Source organism: Giraffa tippelskirchi, chromosome 1 (assembly GCF_054371585.1).
Source record: "Giraffa tippelskirchi isolate mGirTip1 chromosome 1, T2T-mGirTip1v1.2.pri, whole genome shotgun sequence".
In the NCBI taxonomy this organism is placed as follows: Eukaryota; Metazoa; Chordata; class Mammalia; order Artiodactyla; family Giraffidae; genus Giraffa; species Giraffa tippelskirchi.
Genome location: NC_137275.1, coordinates 93060969 through 93074870, shown reverse-complemented (window position 1 = coordinate 93074870; position 13902 = coordinate 93060969). Strand labels below are relative to the sequence as shown.

Here is a 13902-nt window from a genome sequence, read left to right as displayed (position 1 = left end):
CATAAACCCTTTTTGTCATCTTGTCCATCTAGTTTAATCAAGGTTTTAAAATAAGGCCAAAAAACAGAAAATACAAGTTAAATCAAGCCTTTAAAGTTGGTGAATACATACAGGTCCTGCTTTCATTTTTCAGAGCTTTGGAGTACAGTAACCATCTCTCCCACCTCTCATCACTATAGTAGACTGCTCTTGCGTTGTTTTTGTTGGTCGCTATTTATCAGTATCTGAAATTTTTATAAACATTTTTTAATCTTTCAACAATTTGACTTCCTTACAAGAACATAAGCTCTGTGGTCCCTGGCATACAATAGGTTCTCAAAACGTTCTGGATAAATTAATCAATCTTTTTAATGAACAGCTACATTTAGATCAGCCCTGGAATAAGGGGAAAAAATCCACCTGAGTAGAAATTTTACTGTAAACTTAAAGATCTTAGGATAAGAATTGAGACCCCAGAGAAGTGTCCTCCTCCCAACTTCCATGACAACCACAAGTCTGTTCCCTACCGGCTTCCCAGGTGGTGCAGTGGGAAAGAATCCACCTGCCAATGCAGGAAACACAAGGGATGCAGGTTGGATCCCTGGGTCGGGATGATCCCTGGAGGAAACGGCAACCCACTCCAGCATTCTTGACTGGAAAATCCCAAGGATAGAGGAGCCTGGTGGGCTACAGTCCACGGAGTCGCAAAGAGTCAGATACAACTAAGCAACCGAGCATGCAGGCACAGCCCGTTGGGGGGAACCAAAAGCCCTGGCTAGAAGAAATTAGGGGAAGACCAGACTGGTCTACAGATGTTTTTATGTGCTCAAAATTGTATTAATTACTGGAAGTGAATGCCTGAAGGGAACTTCATCTAACACAATCACATTTAAAACACATGACTGTGCAGCCCGTGCTTGAATATTTATAGGGATATGGAGCTGTCACCTCATAAGGCATCCTGCCACCTAGACTTCCTAGTAGGAAGTTTCCATCCTACACTTGGAGACTTCAGGCTACCAACAGTAGCTTGATAGTCACAGGATAGGAGTGGATTAATTACAGACTGAAGATTAATACCATCAGTCAATGAAAAAAACCAAAAAGTTAATTAGAAAAATTATTTATTTCTGCTCCTTCCATACATCTTATTGTTTCTGAAACAGTCTTCCATACATATCTGAAATGATGTACTGTCACACACTCTGTTTAAAGGCAAAGCACCATTGGTAAAGCTGATCAGCTGTCCAGAGTTCTCAGCTTACGGAATTGCACGTCCTGATTTTACATTAATTTCTGAAGGCCAGAAAAGTCACCTTCAAAAAATGTTAAGGGGTTTGTAAAAAATAATCTCTTTATTCAATATTATAGCTATAGAAATGAAGTACATTTTAAGAAATGAAAAAAAAAAGAAGAAAATGTCACTTAACATCATTGGTACATCAGTGAAGGCCAGCAGGAAAAAATACTGATAAGCTTGTCTCTGACACCAAGAAGACATTCTAGTCCATGCTTTAATATGCTTCCTATGTTTTCACTAGATGTTTCTTTTCTGCTGCTTTTCATCCTTCTTTGTATTTCATATCTGAGGACTGGTACAGCCTTTAAAATTTCATTAACAGGAGCAAATTCAGTACGTGCTGACTTCTTCTCAAAAGGCACTCTAACCCATAAGATAGCCCCTGTAAAACATAAAATTTATAAACACAAAGATTGAACAGGAGCAACATTTCAAAGTGTCCCAAACAAATTTTATAATGAATCAAAGGACAATCTGAAAATACAAGTGATTCCTCGTGATGGTTCTTATTTCATATCTTGCCCCCTCAATAAATAAATACATTACTGGGCCTTGGTTCCATTATCCTTCCCCCTCAAAGGACAAAGTTACAAACCAATATGCTAAATGACACCAGATGAGAAAAGAAAGAAAAGAAAATGTTATGTAAAAGTTAAAGCTAAGAGTTAGAATCAATTTCCTTTGGACTCTCACAATTCCAACAAAAGTCACAAAGCTTTTATAGAAAGCAGCTCGTTTCTATATCCTAAAAAGCCTAATATTACCAAAGGAAGAGATGGAGGGACCAGGAGCGTCTGTGTCTGGGAAGGGAGCCCTGACACCCTGCACCTGTTTCTTTAGGAAATGTCCTGATGGGAGGCAGGGGCGTTAGCTGTAGCTGTTGAGCAAGTCAAACTTCACAGTGTTCAAATAGGAGATCCTTTTACTAAATGCACAAGGTAGGCCCTGAAATCCCCTTTAAATTCAAGTGTTAAAAGTCTGCTTTATAAAGTTCCAAACTTTTTCTTTTGCAATAAATCCTTGCAACCTGTTAGGATCAAGAGAAAAACAGAAAGGCTGTGTAAAACTATTCACATTAAGAAAGGGTTGAAAACATCCTGTCCTCACTGATGCCTTTAAAACTTCTCTGCTTTTGACCCTGCTTCTAACATGAGTAGGTAAGCTTGAGCAAACCTCAGTTTCCTCATCTGTAAAATGGAGTTACATCAAAGAATTTTAAGGATTATATAAGAGAATCTACCAATATAGTAACTGCTATCCACAGCAGTAAGCACTTGACAAAACATTAGCTATTATTAGTTCAGAGTCTCAAGTTTCTTCCTGTCTAAGGTGGTGGCAAAAAACTGCATCATGGGGTTGATAGCTCACATCGTGCCTGATACAGCGCAGACACTCAGGAATATGATTTTCCTCCTTTCAGCTCGCAGCCCCACCTGACTCCCTACAGGTCTTGGGTCTACGTACAGCCTAAGTGATCTCCTTAGAACTCATTTATCCCTTTCCTTCTGCTCTACCAGCCTGGCCGATCCACACTCTGAGCACCGAGATACAGAACTTTAATCTCACAACCCTGAGACAACCCAGGGTTGAATAAAAAATAAAGAGGCTCTTAACGTATATATTGATTTTGAAGACCTCCACATAAATTTGCTAAGGTAATGCCTGATACTTCACAAAAAGCATACTTTAAGACCTAAGCTTCGCAAGTACTTAATCTGAAAGAGAACTGATACGTGTACGTATATAACTGAATCACTTTGTTGTACTCCTGAAACTAACACAACACTGTAAACCAACGATACTCCATTATAAAAAAAAAGAAAGATTAAACCTATAATAAAATAAAATCTGTTGGATAATTCTTAACAACAATAACAAAAAAAGACCTAAGCTTCTACAGGAAATAAAAAGTTCAAGAAGATTCTAAGAAAAGTGTCCAGCAGTGTTGGCACCAAGGGAAGCTGCTCAACAGCTAGCTCACGCTATGAAACAAAAGAACCGAGGACTCTTTAGGGACAGCTGTCAGTCATCTGCATGTGCTGACATACAAACATACACTTTTGGACATTTATCTCTTGATATAGTTATATGCTGTGGTATTCTTCCTTGTAATTAGTGTGTGATCTATGCTTCCGCATCAAATAAAGCCATGTTTTAATGTTTAAAACTATGTCAGTAGGAAAGATATCAGGTCTTTTTAAAAAGCATAGATCAGAAAATATAAAGCAGGTTGTACCATTTCACTGCTATTGTTTTCTCAAGGTACCTCTTGTTAAGAATATCAGATTCTTGGCCAAAGTGAGTGCCACCCTGGAAGTTATCTTACGGCATAGCCATCTTTTATCTCAGATGCTAGCAACTTATCTGACGTGAAAAAATTCCTGGTTACTGGTGTTTTTTACTGTCCTGTTGTTGCTGTCTCATTTATTACATATCTAACTGCTTATATATGTTGGGACATCAAAGAGAATCTATGCCCAAGACGACACACCCCTTCCTTGCTGGTGGTAGTAACCACACCCGTCATGAGGAATATGCAGGCCCACAGACTGGCGCATCATCTCTCTGGGGCCGGCAAATATGCCAAAAATGCAATACTGTTGCTTCCCTTTATTTTCTAAAATTGTCCATTGTTTCTCCCCACTCCACACTCAAGGTACCAGGCATTAGGAGCTGAAGATGTTATCAGAGAGTAGACCATAAAGTCCTTCCTCTTAAAAATTTAAACCTTAGATTTGGCTGCTTGATAAGTTATAGAAATCAGCAATTTTTTGTTTAGACTATTGTTCTGTTTTGACTACATCTATCTATACCTGAAACTCAGAGAGTATACTCTTGTTTCTTATTTCCTATTGTTAGATCTTAGTCAACTATCTTGGAAACTGGCCTACAGAATGCACAAGACAAATGTTTACATAAATAATTACAAAAGTAAGATGAAAGCAATCCAGAGAATTAAACAATTTTCAAAATTTTCTTCTAAGCAGGAGATAGCTCAGCTCTGTTATCCTATCCCTCAAATGCCATTTTCTTTCTTTGGCCGCACGGCTTGCAGGATCTTAGTTTCCCACTCAGGGGTCAAACACAAGCCCTGGCAGTGAAAGCAACAAGTTCTAACCGCTGGGCCACCAAGGAATTCCCAAACCAATTTATTTTTGTTCCAAAGATAACGTAAGCTTTCTGAATGAATCTAAATAATGTGATATATATATGAAAGTCTCTTTTCTGTCCAAGGCTTAATGGATTTTCCTCCTATCAATATTCAGAAAGCAGCAGAAATTAATGGCTTGAAAATACTCTCTATTATTATTACTACTACTATGGGAATTCCTCCATATATTACAGATTAAACAAAAAGCACTTTTAGAGAAAAGTCTCCATCAGTGGTCACTGATGCTACAGCAAAATAACTGGACTTTCTCATGAACATACATGGAAATGATAGGAAGATCTATTTGTTTCCATTTTGCTACTAACTAACCTTAAGCAAGTCATACATTTCTTTGGTTCTCAAAATGTTCATCTATTTAAATGAGGGTTAAATTAAATCTCCTATGATTTCATGTGATCCAGATAATCATTTTACCAGTTTGCAAGTTAAGATATTGATTATACAAAGCACTGAATAACTTACGGCAGCTTCATTCTCATGAATACTCTAGCCATGAAAAAACTCAATAGGACACACACGAATCCAATGAATAAAAGAAGAAACCTATTGAGTTTGGGAATGTTTGGTGCATTGGATCGGTCCAGGATTATAAAACCTAAACCTCCCATTGTAAACAGGAAGCTGGATGCAAGTCCTTCCATAATATACTGTCCATTTACTCTGAAAAAGAAAGAAAACAGCAAAACAGTCAATGAAAATTTCCAGAAAGACAAAAAGCTTTTTCCTCACATTGAAATTTCTATTTCCTCTAAAATGTTTTTGTGCTTATTTTTTATTCTTATTACTGTTTTAACATATTTCTGGCTATTCATTCCAATAAATATTTATTGAGAGTCTATTATGTATCAAGTACTGTTCTAGGTTCTGGAAATACAACAGTGAACAAAACAAGAGAAAAATATTTCACCTTCATGGAGTTTATGCTCAAAAAAAACTTTAAAACTCAACTAACACAACTCTCTATGTAAAATCAATATGTACATTTAAATTATTAGCTTAAAAAGTCAACTACTATATGTACATGAACCTTTTACTCAGAACTTTTGTTTTGCTTTTAAAAGTTACGTTATTTAAATGTCTACTATCAATTTCAAATTTTAAACTGGTTAGAAATGTTTCCTGAGCTTTATAGTAATTAACAAACCTCTTATTTCAAAGGGGAATTTTTAAAAGCAAGTTTTCTTAATTAAGGCTTCCTGAACTCCACAAAGATTTCTAGTAACCTATAAACTCTTCAGTTTCTGCATATACGTGCATATGATTTTTCTAGTGATGCAAGTGCATGCTCAATTGTGTCCAACTCTTTGCGACCCCAGGGACTGTAGCCTGCCAAGCTTCTCTGTCCACAGAATTTTCCAGACAAGAGTATTGGAGTGCATTGCCATGTCCTTCTCCAGGGGATCTTTCTGACCCAGGGATCGAACCTGCGTCACCTGCGTCTCCTGCACTGGCTGGCAGGCAGATTCTTACAACTGCGCCACTTGGGAAGCCCCTTTCTAGGGATGAAGAGCTTTCCAATTCTCAAGAGTTCATGGACCCCAAAAGGCAAATTTCTCTGTTAAAGATATGATTTATACAAAGGCACATGTAAAGAAAATATATGCATGTATGTGTGTGTACATATATTTGCTAAACTAATTGTTTTAACTGAAAACAACACATGCAGCAGTTTCAAAATTCAAATTCAAACGTCAACCCTGTGAAAAGTCTCCCTAACAGCAGGATCTCGAGCCACCCAGATCCCCCCTCCCTGCAGAGAATCACAGTAATCTTTCCAGGAATATTCTCTGCATGGAATACCACTCATGTAACTGTAAATACAAATATGGGGCTTCCCTAGTGGCTCAATGGTAAAGAATCTGCCTGCCAATGCAGGAGATGCCAGTTCAATCCCTGGGTTGGGAAGATCCCCTGGAGGAAGAAATGGCAACCCACTCCAGCATTCTTGCCTGGAGAACCCCATGGACAGAGAAGCCCGGCGGGCTACAGTCCAAGGGGTCGCAAAGAGTTGGACACCACTGAGAGCGAGCACACACACACACAAATACATAGAAAGAGTTATCTTTAGGGAGACAGTTACCAAGTGGATTTTATAAGGCAATACAACAAACCCTGTTCAAGGGAAATAAACAACAGGAACTCCCAAGTCTCAAATATTATTTTTCTTATTTAACAGTATAGGGTCTTCCCTAGTAGCTCAGCTGGTAAAGAATCTGCCTGCAATGCAAGAGACCCCAGTTCAATTCCTGGGTCAGGAAGATCCGCTAGAGAAGGGACAGGCTACCCACTCCAGTATTCTTGGGGTTCTCTGGTGGCTCAGCTGGTAAAGAATCTGCCTGCAATGTGGGAAACCTGGGTTCGATCCCTGGGTTGGGAAGATCCCCTGGAGAAGGGAATGGCTACCCACTCCAGTATTCTGGCCTGGAGAATTCCATGGACCATACAGTCACAAAGAGTCAGACACGACTGAGCGACTTTCACTTCATTTCAGGAGAAATAAACAACAGGAACTCCAAAGTCTCAAATATTATTTTTCTTATTTAACAGTATAATCCAGTGGTCCAATTTTTTTTTTTTTTTTTCGGCTGTGGTGGGTCTTCATTGCTGTTTGAGGGATTTTCTCCCCTAGTTGGAGTGACTGGGGGCTACTCTCCTGCTGCGGAGCCTGGGCTCTAGGTGCAGGGGCTTCACCAGATGCAGCTCAAGGGCTCCAGAGTGTAGGCTAAGTAGTTGCGGTGCACGGGTTTAGTTGCTCCGCAGCATGTGAGACCTTCCCTGACCAGGGATCGAACTGCATTGAAAGGCAGATTCTTAACCACTGGACCACCAGCAAAGCCCCACAGATTTTTCCTTAAATGGCCAAACAGTACATATCTTAGGCTTGTCAGCCATATAATCTGTGTCACACATACCACAGTAGCTTGAAAGCAACCATAGATAGTATAGAAGTAAATGGTTGTACCTAACTCCAATAAAGCTTTATTTACAAATAAATACGTACCAGTTTACTGACCCCAGAACAGCCTATAAATAAATGTATTTTAAACTGATACCCTCCTTTAAATAAGTGATTATGTCCATCATTGTGCAATATTTCCTAATAAATGGATAATATACTTTTATTCTTGTTCTTGTCCACTTCCTACAATCTCTAAATTTAGCATTTTAAAACAGCTATTGTCAAAATACAAATCGACCCAATAGGTTGTACCATAATTTTAAAAACACAGGCATGCCCCAGCAATCTTCTTTCCCACCATCGAATCATTCAAAATGGTATCTTTTACCTATAAGCCAAGAAAGCGACTGGTCTCTGATGCCCGTGTTCATCAGTCACCGAGCCGACACTTGGAGGTTCAACAATAACATCATAAATGATTCCTAAATGAAAGATAACAACATAAATTAGACTGGCTTTCTAATTTATTTAGTTTTTATCTATCTCTAAAGTGAAAGTGTTAGTTGCTCAGCTGCGTCCGATTCTTTGTGACCCTATGGACTGTAGCTTGCCAGGGTCCTCTGTCCATGGACTTCTCGAGGTAAGAATACTGGAGTGGTTAGCCATTTCCTTCTTCAGGGGATTGTCCTGACCCAGGGTCAAACTGGGTCTCCTGCATTGCAGGAGGAATCTTTACCCTCTGAGTCAACAGGAAGCCCATCTGCCTCTAGAGGTTCATTTGTATTTAAATGATATTTCCTTTTGGGGCTTCCCAGGTGGTGCTAGTGGTAAAGAATCTGCCTGCCAAAGCAGGAGACACAGGTTCAGTCCCTGGGTGAGGAAGATCCCCTGGAAAAGGAAATGGCAACCCACTCCAGCATTCTTGCCTGGAGAATCCCATGGACAGAGGAGCTTGGCGGGCTACAGTCAACGGGAGTCACAAAGGGTTGGACACCACTGAGAGACTGAGCAGAGAAATCTCAGAGCCTGAGGGTTAGAGAAGATTGGGAGCCCATTCATAGAATGATACTGAAGTTAAAGGAAGTATCAGTCTCTAAAGATGCATTTGTATTTAAACAGAACTGCTCTAATGTATTATTACAGTGAAATGAGGCCCAGCTTATCTCCTACACTTCAGATAAACCATTCAGAAATTCAACTCAGTGTTTTCCGAATGACTTGTAAATCAGAATTATCTCCAAAAAGAGGTATTTTATGACAATTCATTCAGTAACTGTTTCCAAACTCAAGAATGACTCCACAATAAAGGAGATTTAACATTAAAGGCTACTTCTAATTCAAGAAAAATGTTACACATATCCTTGGATATGTTTCTATAACTAAGAGGTAACTAGAGAATTTTTCTTGCTTAAAAGTAAATGAGACATTTTAAAATCACATCATTAGGCAGACTGGCAATACTGGAGACACATGATCATTAATGCTACCATCTTTCATTATGTCTTAATGACCACTTATGTTAATGCCCATCGACACTGTTTTCCAAATCTCCCACTGTCAACATATACTCTTCTAATCTTCTCCACTGTTTTCCACCATTCTCATTTTTAGCTTTTTTTAAGCATAGCAAGACTTGTCTCCCTCACCTCTGATAACAAAACCACCATTTAGGAATTCCCTAATGCTACCTCACCATCAAATCCACAAACTGGAACCAGCTTCCATCCTCACCTCCTTCCCTCCAGCTACACCACAGGAAGAGTCCCTCCTCCTATCACCATGGGATCCCCTTTGCAATCATCAGGACTCCACGCCCTTACCATTTCAAAGACTGTTCCTTTGGCTAGCTCCTCTCTTTCCTGTATTATCAACCTCCTGTTCCCTACATCAACCTTTCCTTGACACCAGATCCTCCTAGTTAACATTCTATTTCTATGCTTCCTTTTGGAAAGGGAGCCAGACTTCTTTCTGCAAAGGAAAAAAAGAATTTGGTAAACATGCTGTCTCCACTTTCTCACTTACCCTTCATTCTTTAACTCACTTCAATCTGACTGCTGCCACCACTGATATTACTCTTGCAAAGGTGGTCAATGACCTTGCTGTGGTCAAATTCAAAGGACATTTTCAGTTCTCATCTTAGGAGGTTTCCTAGCAGCACTCCATCCAGTTTACTAAATCCATTTTCTTGGGGGGTGGGAGGGATGGCTTCTTATGGCTTTTGTGACACTCCTGTTCATGTTTTACTTGCTATCTCTCCAGCTGAGCCTCCTCTTCTATAAACCCACTAAACATTCGGAGTTCCCTTGGGCTTGATCCACTATTCTTTTCTCAACTGAACTAATCCCTTCATATGGCTTTTCTATGCTAATGATCCTCAACGTCCCAACACCTATCAAAATGTTAGCACCATTAAAATTAGATGTAGCAAGGAGATCCAACCAGTCCATCCTAAAGAAAATCAGTCCTGAATATTCATTGGAAGGACTGATGCTGAAGCTGAAACTCCAATACTTTGGCCACCTGATGTGAAGAACTGACTCATTTGAGAAGACCCTGATGCTGGGAATGACTGAAGGCAGGAGGAGAAGGGGATGACAGAGGATGGGATGGTTGGATGGCAGCAGCAACTCAATGGACTTCAGTTTGAGTAAACTCCGGGAGTTGGTGATGGACAGGGAAGCCTGGTGTACTGCAGTCCATGGGTCGCAGAGTCAGACACAACTGAGCGACTGAACTGAACTGAAGCTCAAGGACAGAAATTCTGTCTCTGTTCTTCAATATCTGGCTTATAGGGGGAGTTCTGAAAACATCTGTTATTGACTAACTTCAATACAAGCCTCTTTTCTCACTTCCTATCTGCATACTTGACATTTTCAACTAATTATAGTTGGTTCTCTCCAACTATTACATATCCCAAAGTGACCTCTGGGTTCACCATTCCCCACCAAAAAAACACTTTATTTCTTTAGTCTTCTCAGAAAATGACACTTCCGCCTACTCAGTGCTCAAACTAGACACCAGTAAAATGGTAAAATTCCTTCACGCCATTTTCCCCCTACATCCAATCAATCATCACCAAGATTCTGCTTCCAAGATATCTTTCATTATATCTTCCTCCACTTCCGCTGCCACCATCCTAAGTCAACTGTAAAACCCATCTAATTGGTCTCTTAGTCCCATATTTGTTCAAACTTTTCCCTCTGCCCAGATACTCTTTCCCTCAATCTTTCAGATTTTGGCTAACATGTCATTTCTTCAGGGACTCCAACGTAAATGATGTTCCTAACTCTGATTATTTTTCAAAATCTCTTTTTCTTTTCCTTCAAGGCACTTGTGGCAATCTGCAATGGAAAAAATGTTATGGAGAAAAATTTACGTGACATTTAATGTGTCTCAACCAATGGCATTATAAGCATCAGGAAGGCAGGGCCCTTATCTGTTATACTCATTGTTCTCTCCAGTACTTAATGCCTAGAACTCAATAGGGACTCAGTACATTATTTGCTGACTATTTCTCAGCAATAAATATCGTTTATTTATAAAGGTACACTCAGGATTCATCTCCTGTATGAGACAGCTCATGGCCTTGGCCACTAAAAGGGGTCCTCTCACTTCCTCCAGAAGTTAGGGCAAAGAATCTCCCCATTACAAAAATCGACAGGGAAAAAGTGGCCAGAATGAAAACTGTGAGGTTTCCAGTAAAGGCCCTGGCTCCAAGGGAGGTAAGGGTTACAGGGAAGATTTTTAGTAGATGAAGATTTTTTAAAAAAAAGCAACATGCATTTTAAATTTTGTTTATTCAGTCCAGCCCCTATTAATGTGCTGAGCAAATGTTAATGCTAAGGTTATGCTAGGACAGTATCTAGCAACATAAAAAGTATTGTAAATGTAACTTATTTTGAACATAAATTAACTGTCATTATCCTAGATTTGGGAGGAAGGTAAACCTAAAGGTTCATGCTAGAACTAATCCTGCATTTCAGATACTTCCCTCTTCAGTGCCAATTATTCTCACAAAACAGCTATGAAAATGACAATGTCTCCGACTATTCCCTTAAAAATAAGAGTCATCTGCTCTTGCTGTCCCTAATCTGTACAGCTTTAATTTTATCATTTCCAAATTAAGTTTCCCACTTGCCAAAATCCAAAAAGTGCAGCAGCACAGTGCTGAGTAAATCATGGAAATGTTGACGGGGTGGTGGCTATGGAAAGACTGCAGCCGGATTGCCAACTCACCACTATATAAAGCGACACCCCTTTTGCAAAGAACAGGATAAGATGATAATGCAGAAGTGTTCAAAAGTAATGCTATTCCCCTTATTCTTTAAATTCTCCACTTCTGCTCTCTCAAATACGACAGCTTCTGAAGATTTATCTCCAACCTCAAATATTTATCAAAACCGTGGTTTCGGAAGATTCCATTCATATGTATTGCTGACTGAGGAGAAAGCGACACGAAGCCTTAGGTTTGAGCTAACAAATTCAAAGTCGTTAAGTGTCTACCAAAGGTCCAGGGACAACAAAGAGAAGGTAGAAGTCCCACACCCTCCTGATCAACAGTGGAAACAAACTGGGCCAGAACAGATTTTCCCAGGGCCTTTGTCAAGTAAGTCATGGCACGCAATAACAAAAGCAACAATCTGGGCTTAAAAAATACACTATTCAACTCGGATCGTTTGGCTAAGAGGCCAGGAAAGTGAATGCAATGGGATAGAGAACACGACTCCTCTCAAGATACAAGATAGGGCGTGAGGGTAAAGAAACCTTTGGGCGGTGAACACTTAGCACCCCAGAATTTTCCTCCACCCTCCGAAAAGATTGAGAGCAGAGCGATGCCTTCCCTGGCTGAAAGTCAGGGAACTGACGCGCCCCCACGGCGCGCCGGCTCTCCGCCCCTCTCGGGCCCCAGACAGGTCGAGTTACCTCCGGTGATGAGGAAGTAAGACACCACCACCAGAGCGTACACCGTCATGGCCGATGGCATGTGCACCCAGGGCGGCTTCTTCAGCTTCAGGTTCGGGCATTCGAGCACTAAGAACGGGACTCGGTACAAACTCTCCATGTTGGCGGCGGCAGGGGACGCTCTGGGCCTCCAGCCCCACGCGCCACCCGGAAACAGGCCCGCCCTCTCTTTCCCCGGCGCGTGCGCAGGGAAGCGACCGGCAGGTCCGCAACGCTCGGAGGCAGTGTATACACCCCCAGAAGAAAAGAAGGAACTATAAAAACGGATAAATGGCGTGACACAAAACTATGTATTATAGAATCTTGTGAAACATAAATTTGAATAGGAAGTTCAGTTATTGCCAATGAATAAGCAGGTGATTTATGCACCTTCAAGGACCTTCAGGCCTTCAGACGTGGCCAAGCTGGAGAAGCAGAGGGAACAGAATCTATCTGAGCCCCTCCCACTCACCCACGCTGCAGATTTTGGAAGCTGATTGGACGCGGAGCGCTCTAGGTTCCCAGAGCCGGAGGATGAATGGGGAAGTTTGGGAAATGCTGTCGTTTTTATTAGCGGGTTTTTCAAGAGTTTGAGAAAGCCCTAGGTTGTTGAGCTTTTACCTCCTGATGTAGCAGTGGTGATAATAATAATAACAACTGTTAACAATAATTGCTAAGTTAATATTTTATAACATTTGAAAATATATATCTAATTTCGATCTATCGCAAATGCCAAGAAGACATCGCCACAAGATGCCTAAAGCGGATACCTTGAAGTGACCAAAATGCTATTTTAAATAACCCGTGTCCTCTGCTCTTTTCGTAAATGCTAAAATCTTTCAGGCCGAAAATCTTGAAATCCTCCTGGTTTCTCTCCTTTATGAAACCTCCATGTCCAAAGTATCAACAAATCTTTTTGGTTGTACTACTACAAAAGAAAAAAATATATAATTCATCCACTTCTCTCCATTCCATATTTACCACCCTAGTGGAAGGCACGATCGTATATAGCCTGGGCTAGATATTTACAATCCAAACGGATGAAAATAATTGGTGGAGAATTTGTCTTTGGGGATGGACTAGATGGCCTAAAAAGTTGTTTTGTTTTGTTTAGTTTTTCTTTTTTATATACTCTCTTAAGATTCTGCAAATATCTGTTTCCTTTTGGGATAAGAGTTCAGAATGACTGATTATAAATCCAGCACAGACTGACACCTTTATAACTGAGCCCATGTTTCTATGTTTTTGTTTGTTGCTGAGCTCATGATTTTTTACAGGATGGCATGCGTTGGTTCTGCACTTTCAGTGACTCAATGAGAAATTGTTTAAATACCATAATAATAAAACTACTTATAGAATGTAGTAGCATCTAACTCTAAATATAGACGAGGCTTGCTGCCCTTACTGTTTATCAGTGAGAGTCTCCCCAGAGCCTTACTCGGTATGTATTAAGGAAGGTATGTTAATCGTAGATTATGAGAGAGCCACTAACAACACCACCAGTAAAAGCTGTTTACACCAGAGCCATCATTTTTATACATGGGAAGTTTTTCTGGGGACTATACAGCAGAATATTTCTGAAATTCCCATAGTTTTATAAATAAGGAAAAC

At 40.2% G+C, this 13902-nt stretch overlaps 1 protein-coding gene across 4 annotated transcripts; it reads right to left on the bottom strand.

Annotated features, from left to right (window-relative positions):
• Positions 1–1089: 1089 nt before the first annotated feature.
• OSTC (oligosaccharyltransferase complex non-catalytic subunit) lies at positions 1090–12479 on the bottom strand. Of its 4 annotated transcripts, none has more exons than XM_081556339.1 (4): positions 12274–12479; positions 7739–7832; positions 4902–5111; positions 1090–1661 (listed from the first exon to the last, which is right to left on the bottom strand). In XM_081556339.1, the coding sequence occupies exons 1-3, from the start codon at positions 12410–12412 to the stop codon at positions 4910–4912; spliced, it is 435 nt and encodes a 144-aa protein (XP_081412465.1). In that variant the 5' UTR covers positions 12413–12479; the 3' UTR covers positions 1090–1661; positions 4902–4909. The 4 variants fall into 4 exon arrangements, with proteins under 4 accessions (XP_081412465.1, XP_081412373.1, XP_081412301.1 ...); XM_081556247.1 differs by having other exon boundaries at positions 4914–5111; XM_081556175.1 differs by having other exon boundaries at positions 5053–5111.
• Between the last annotated feature and the right edge of the window lie 1423 nt (positions 12480–13902).

Coding starts and splice junctions, on each gene's coding strand:
- OSTC (XM_081556175.1), bottom strand. CDS start 12,412: ATGGAGAGTTTGTACCGAGTCCCGTTCTTAGTGCTCGAATGCCCGAAC. Junction 5,112..7,738: donor GTCGCTTTCTTGGCTTATAG/GTAAAAGATACC, acceptor TTTCTTTTTCAG/AGTAAATGGACAGTATATTA. Junction 1,662..5,052: donor CTTCCTGTTTACAATGGGAG/GTTTAGGTTTTA, acceptor TATGTTTTACAG/GGGCTATCTTATGGGTTAGA.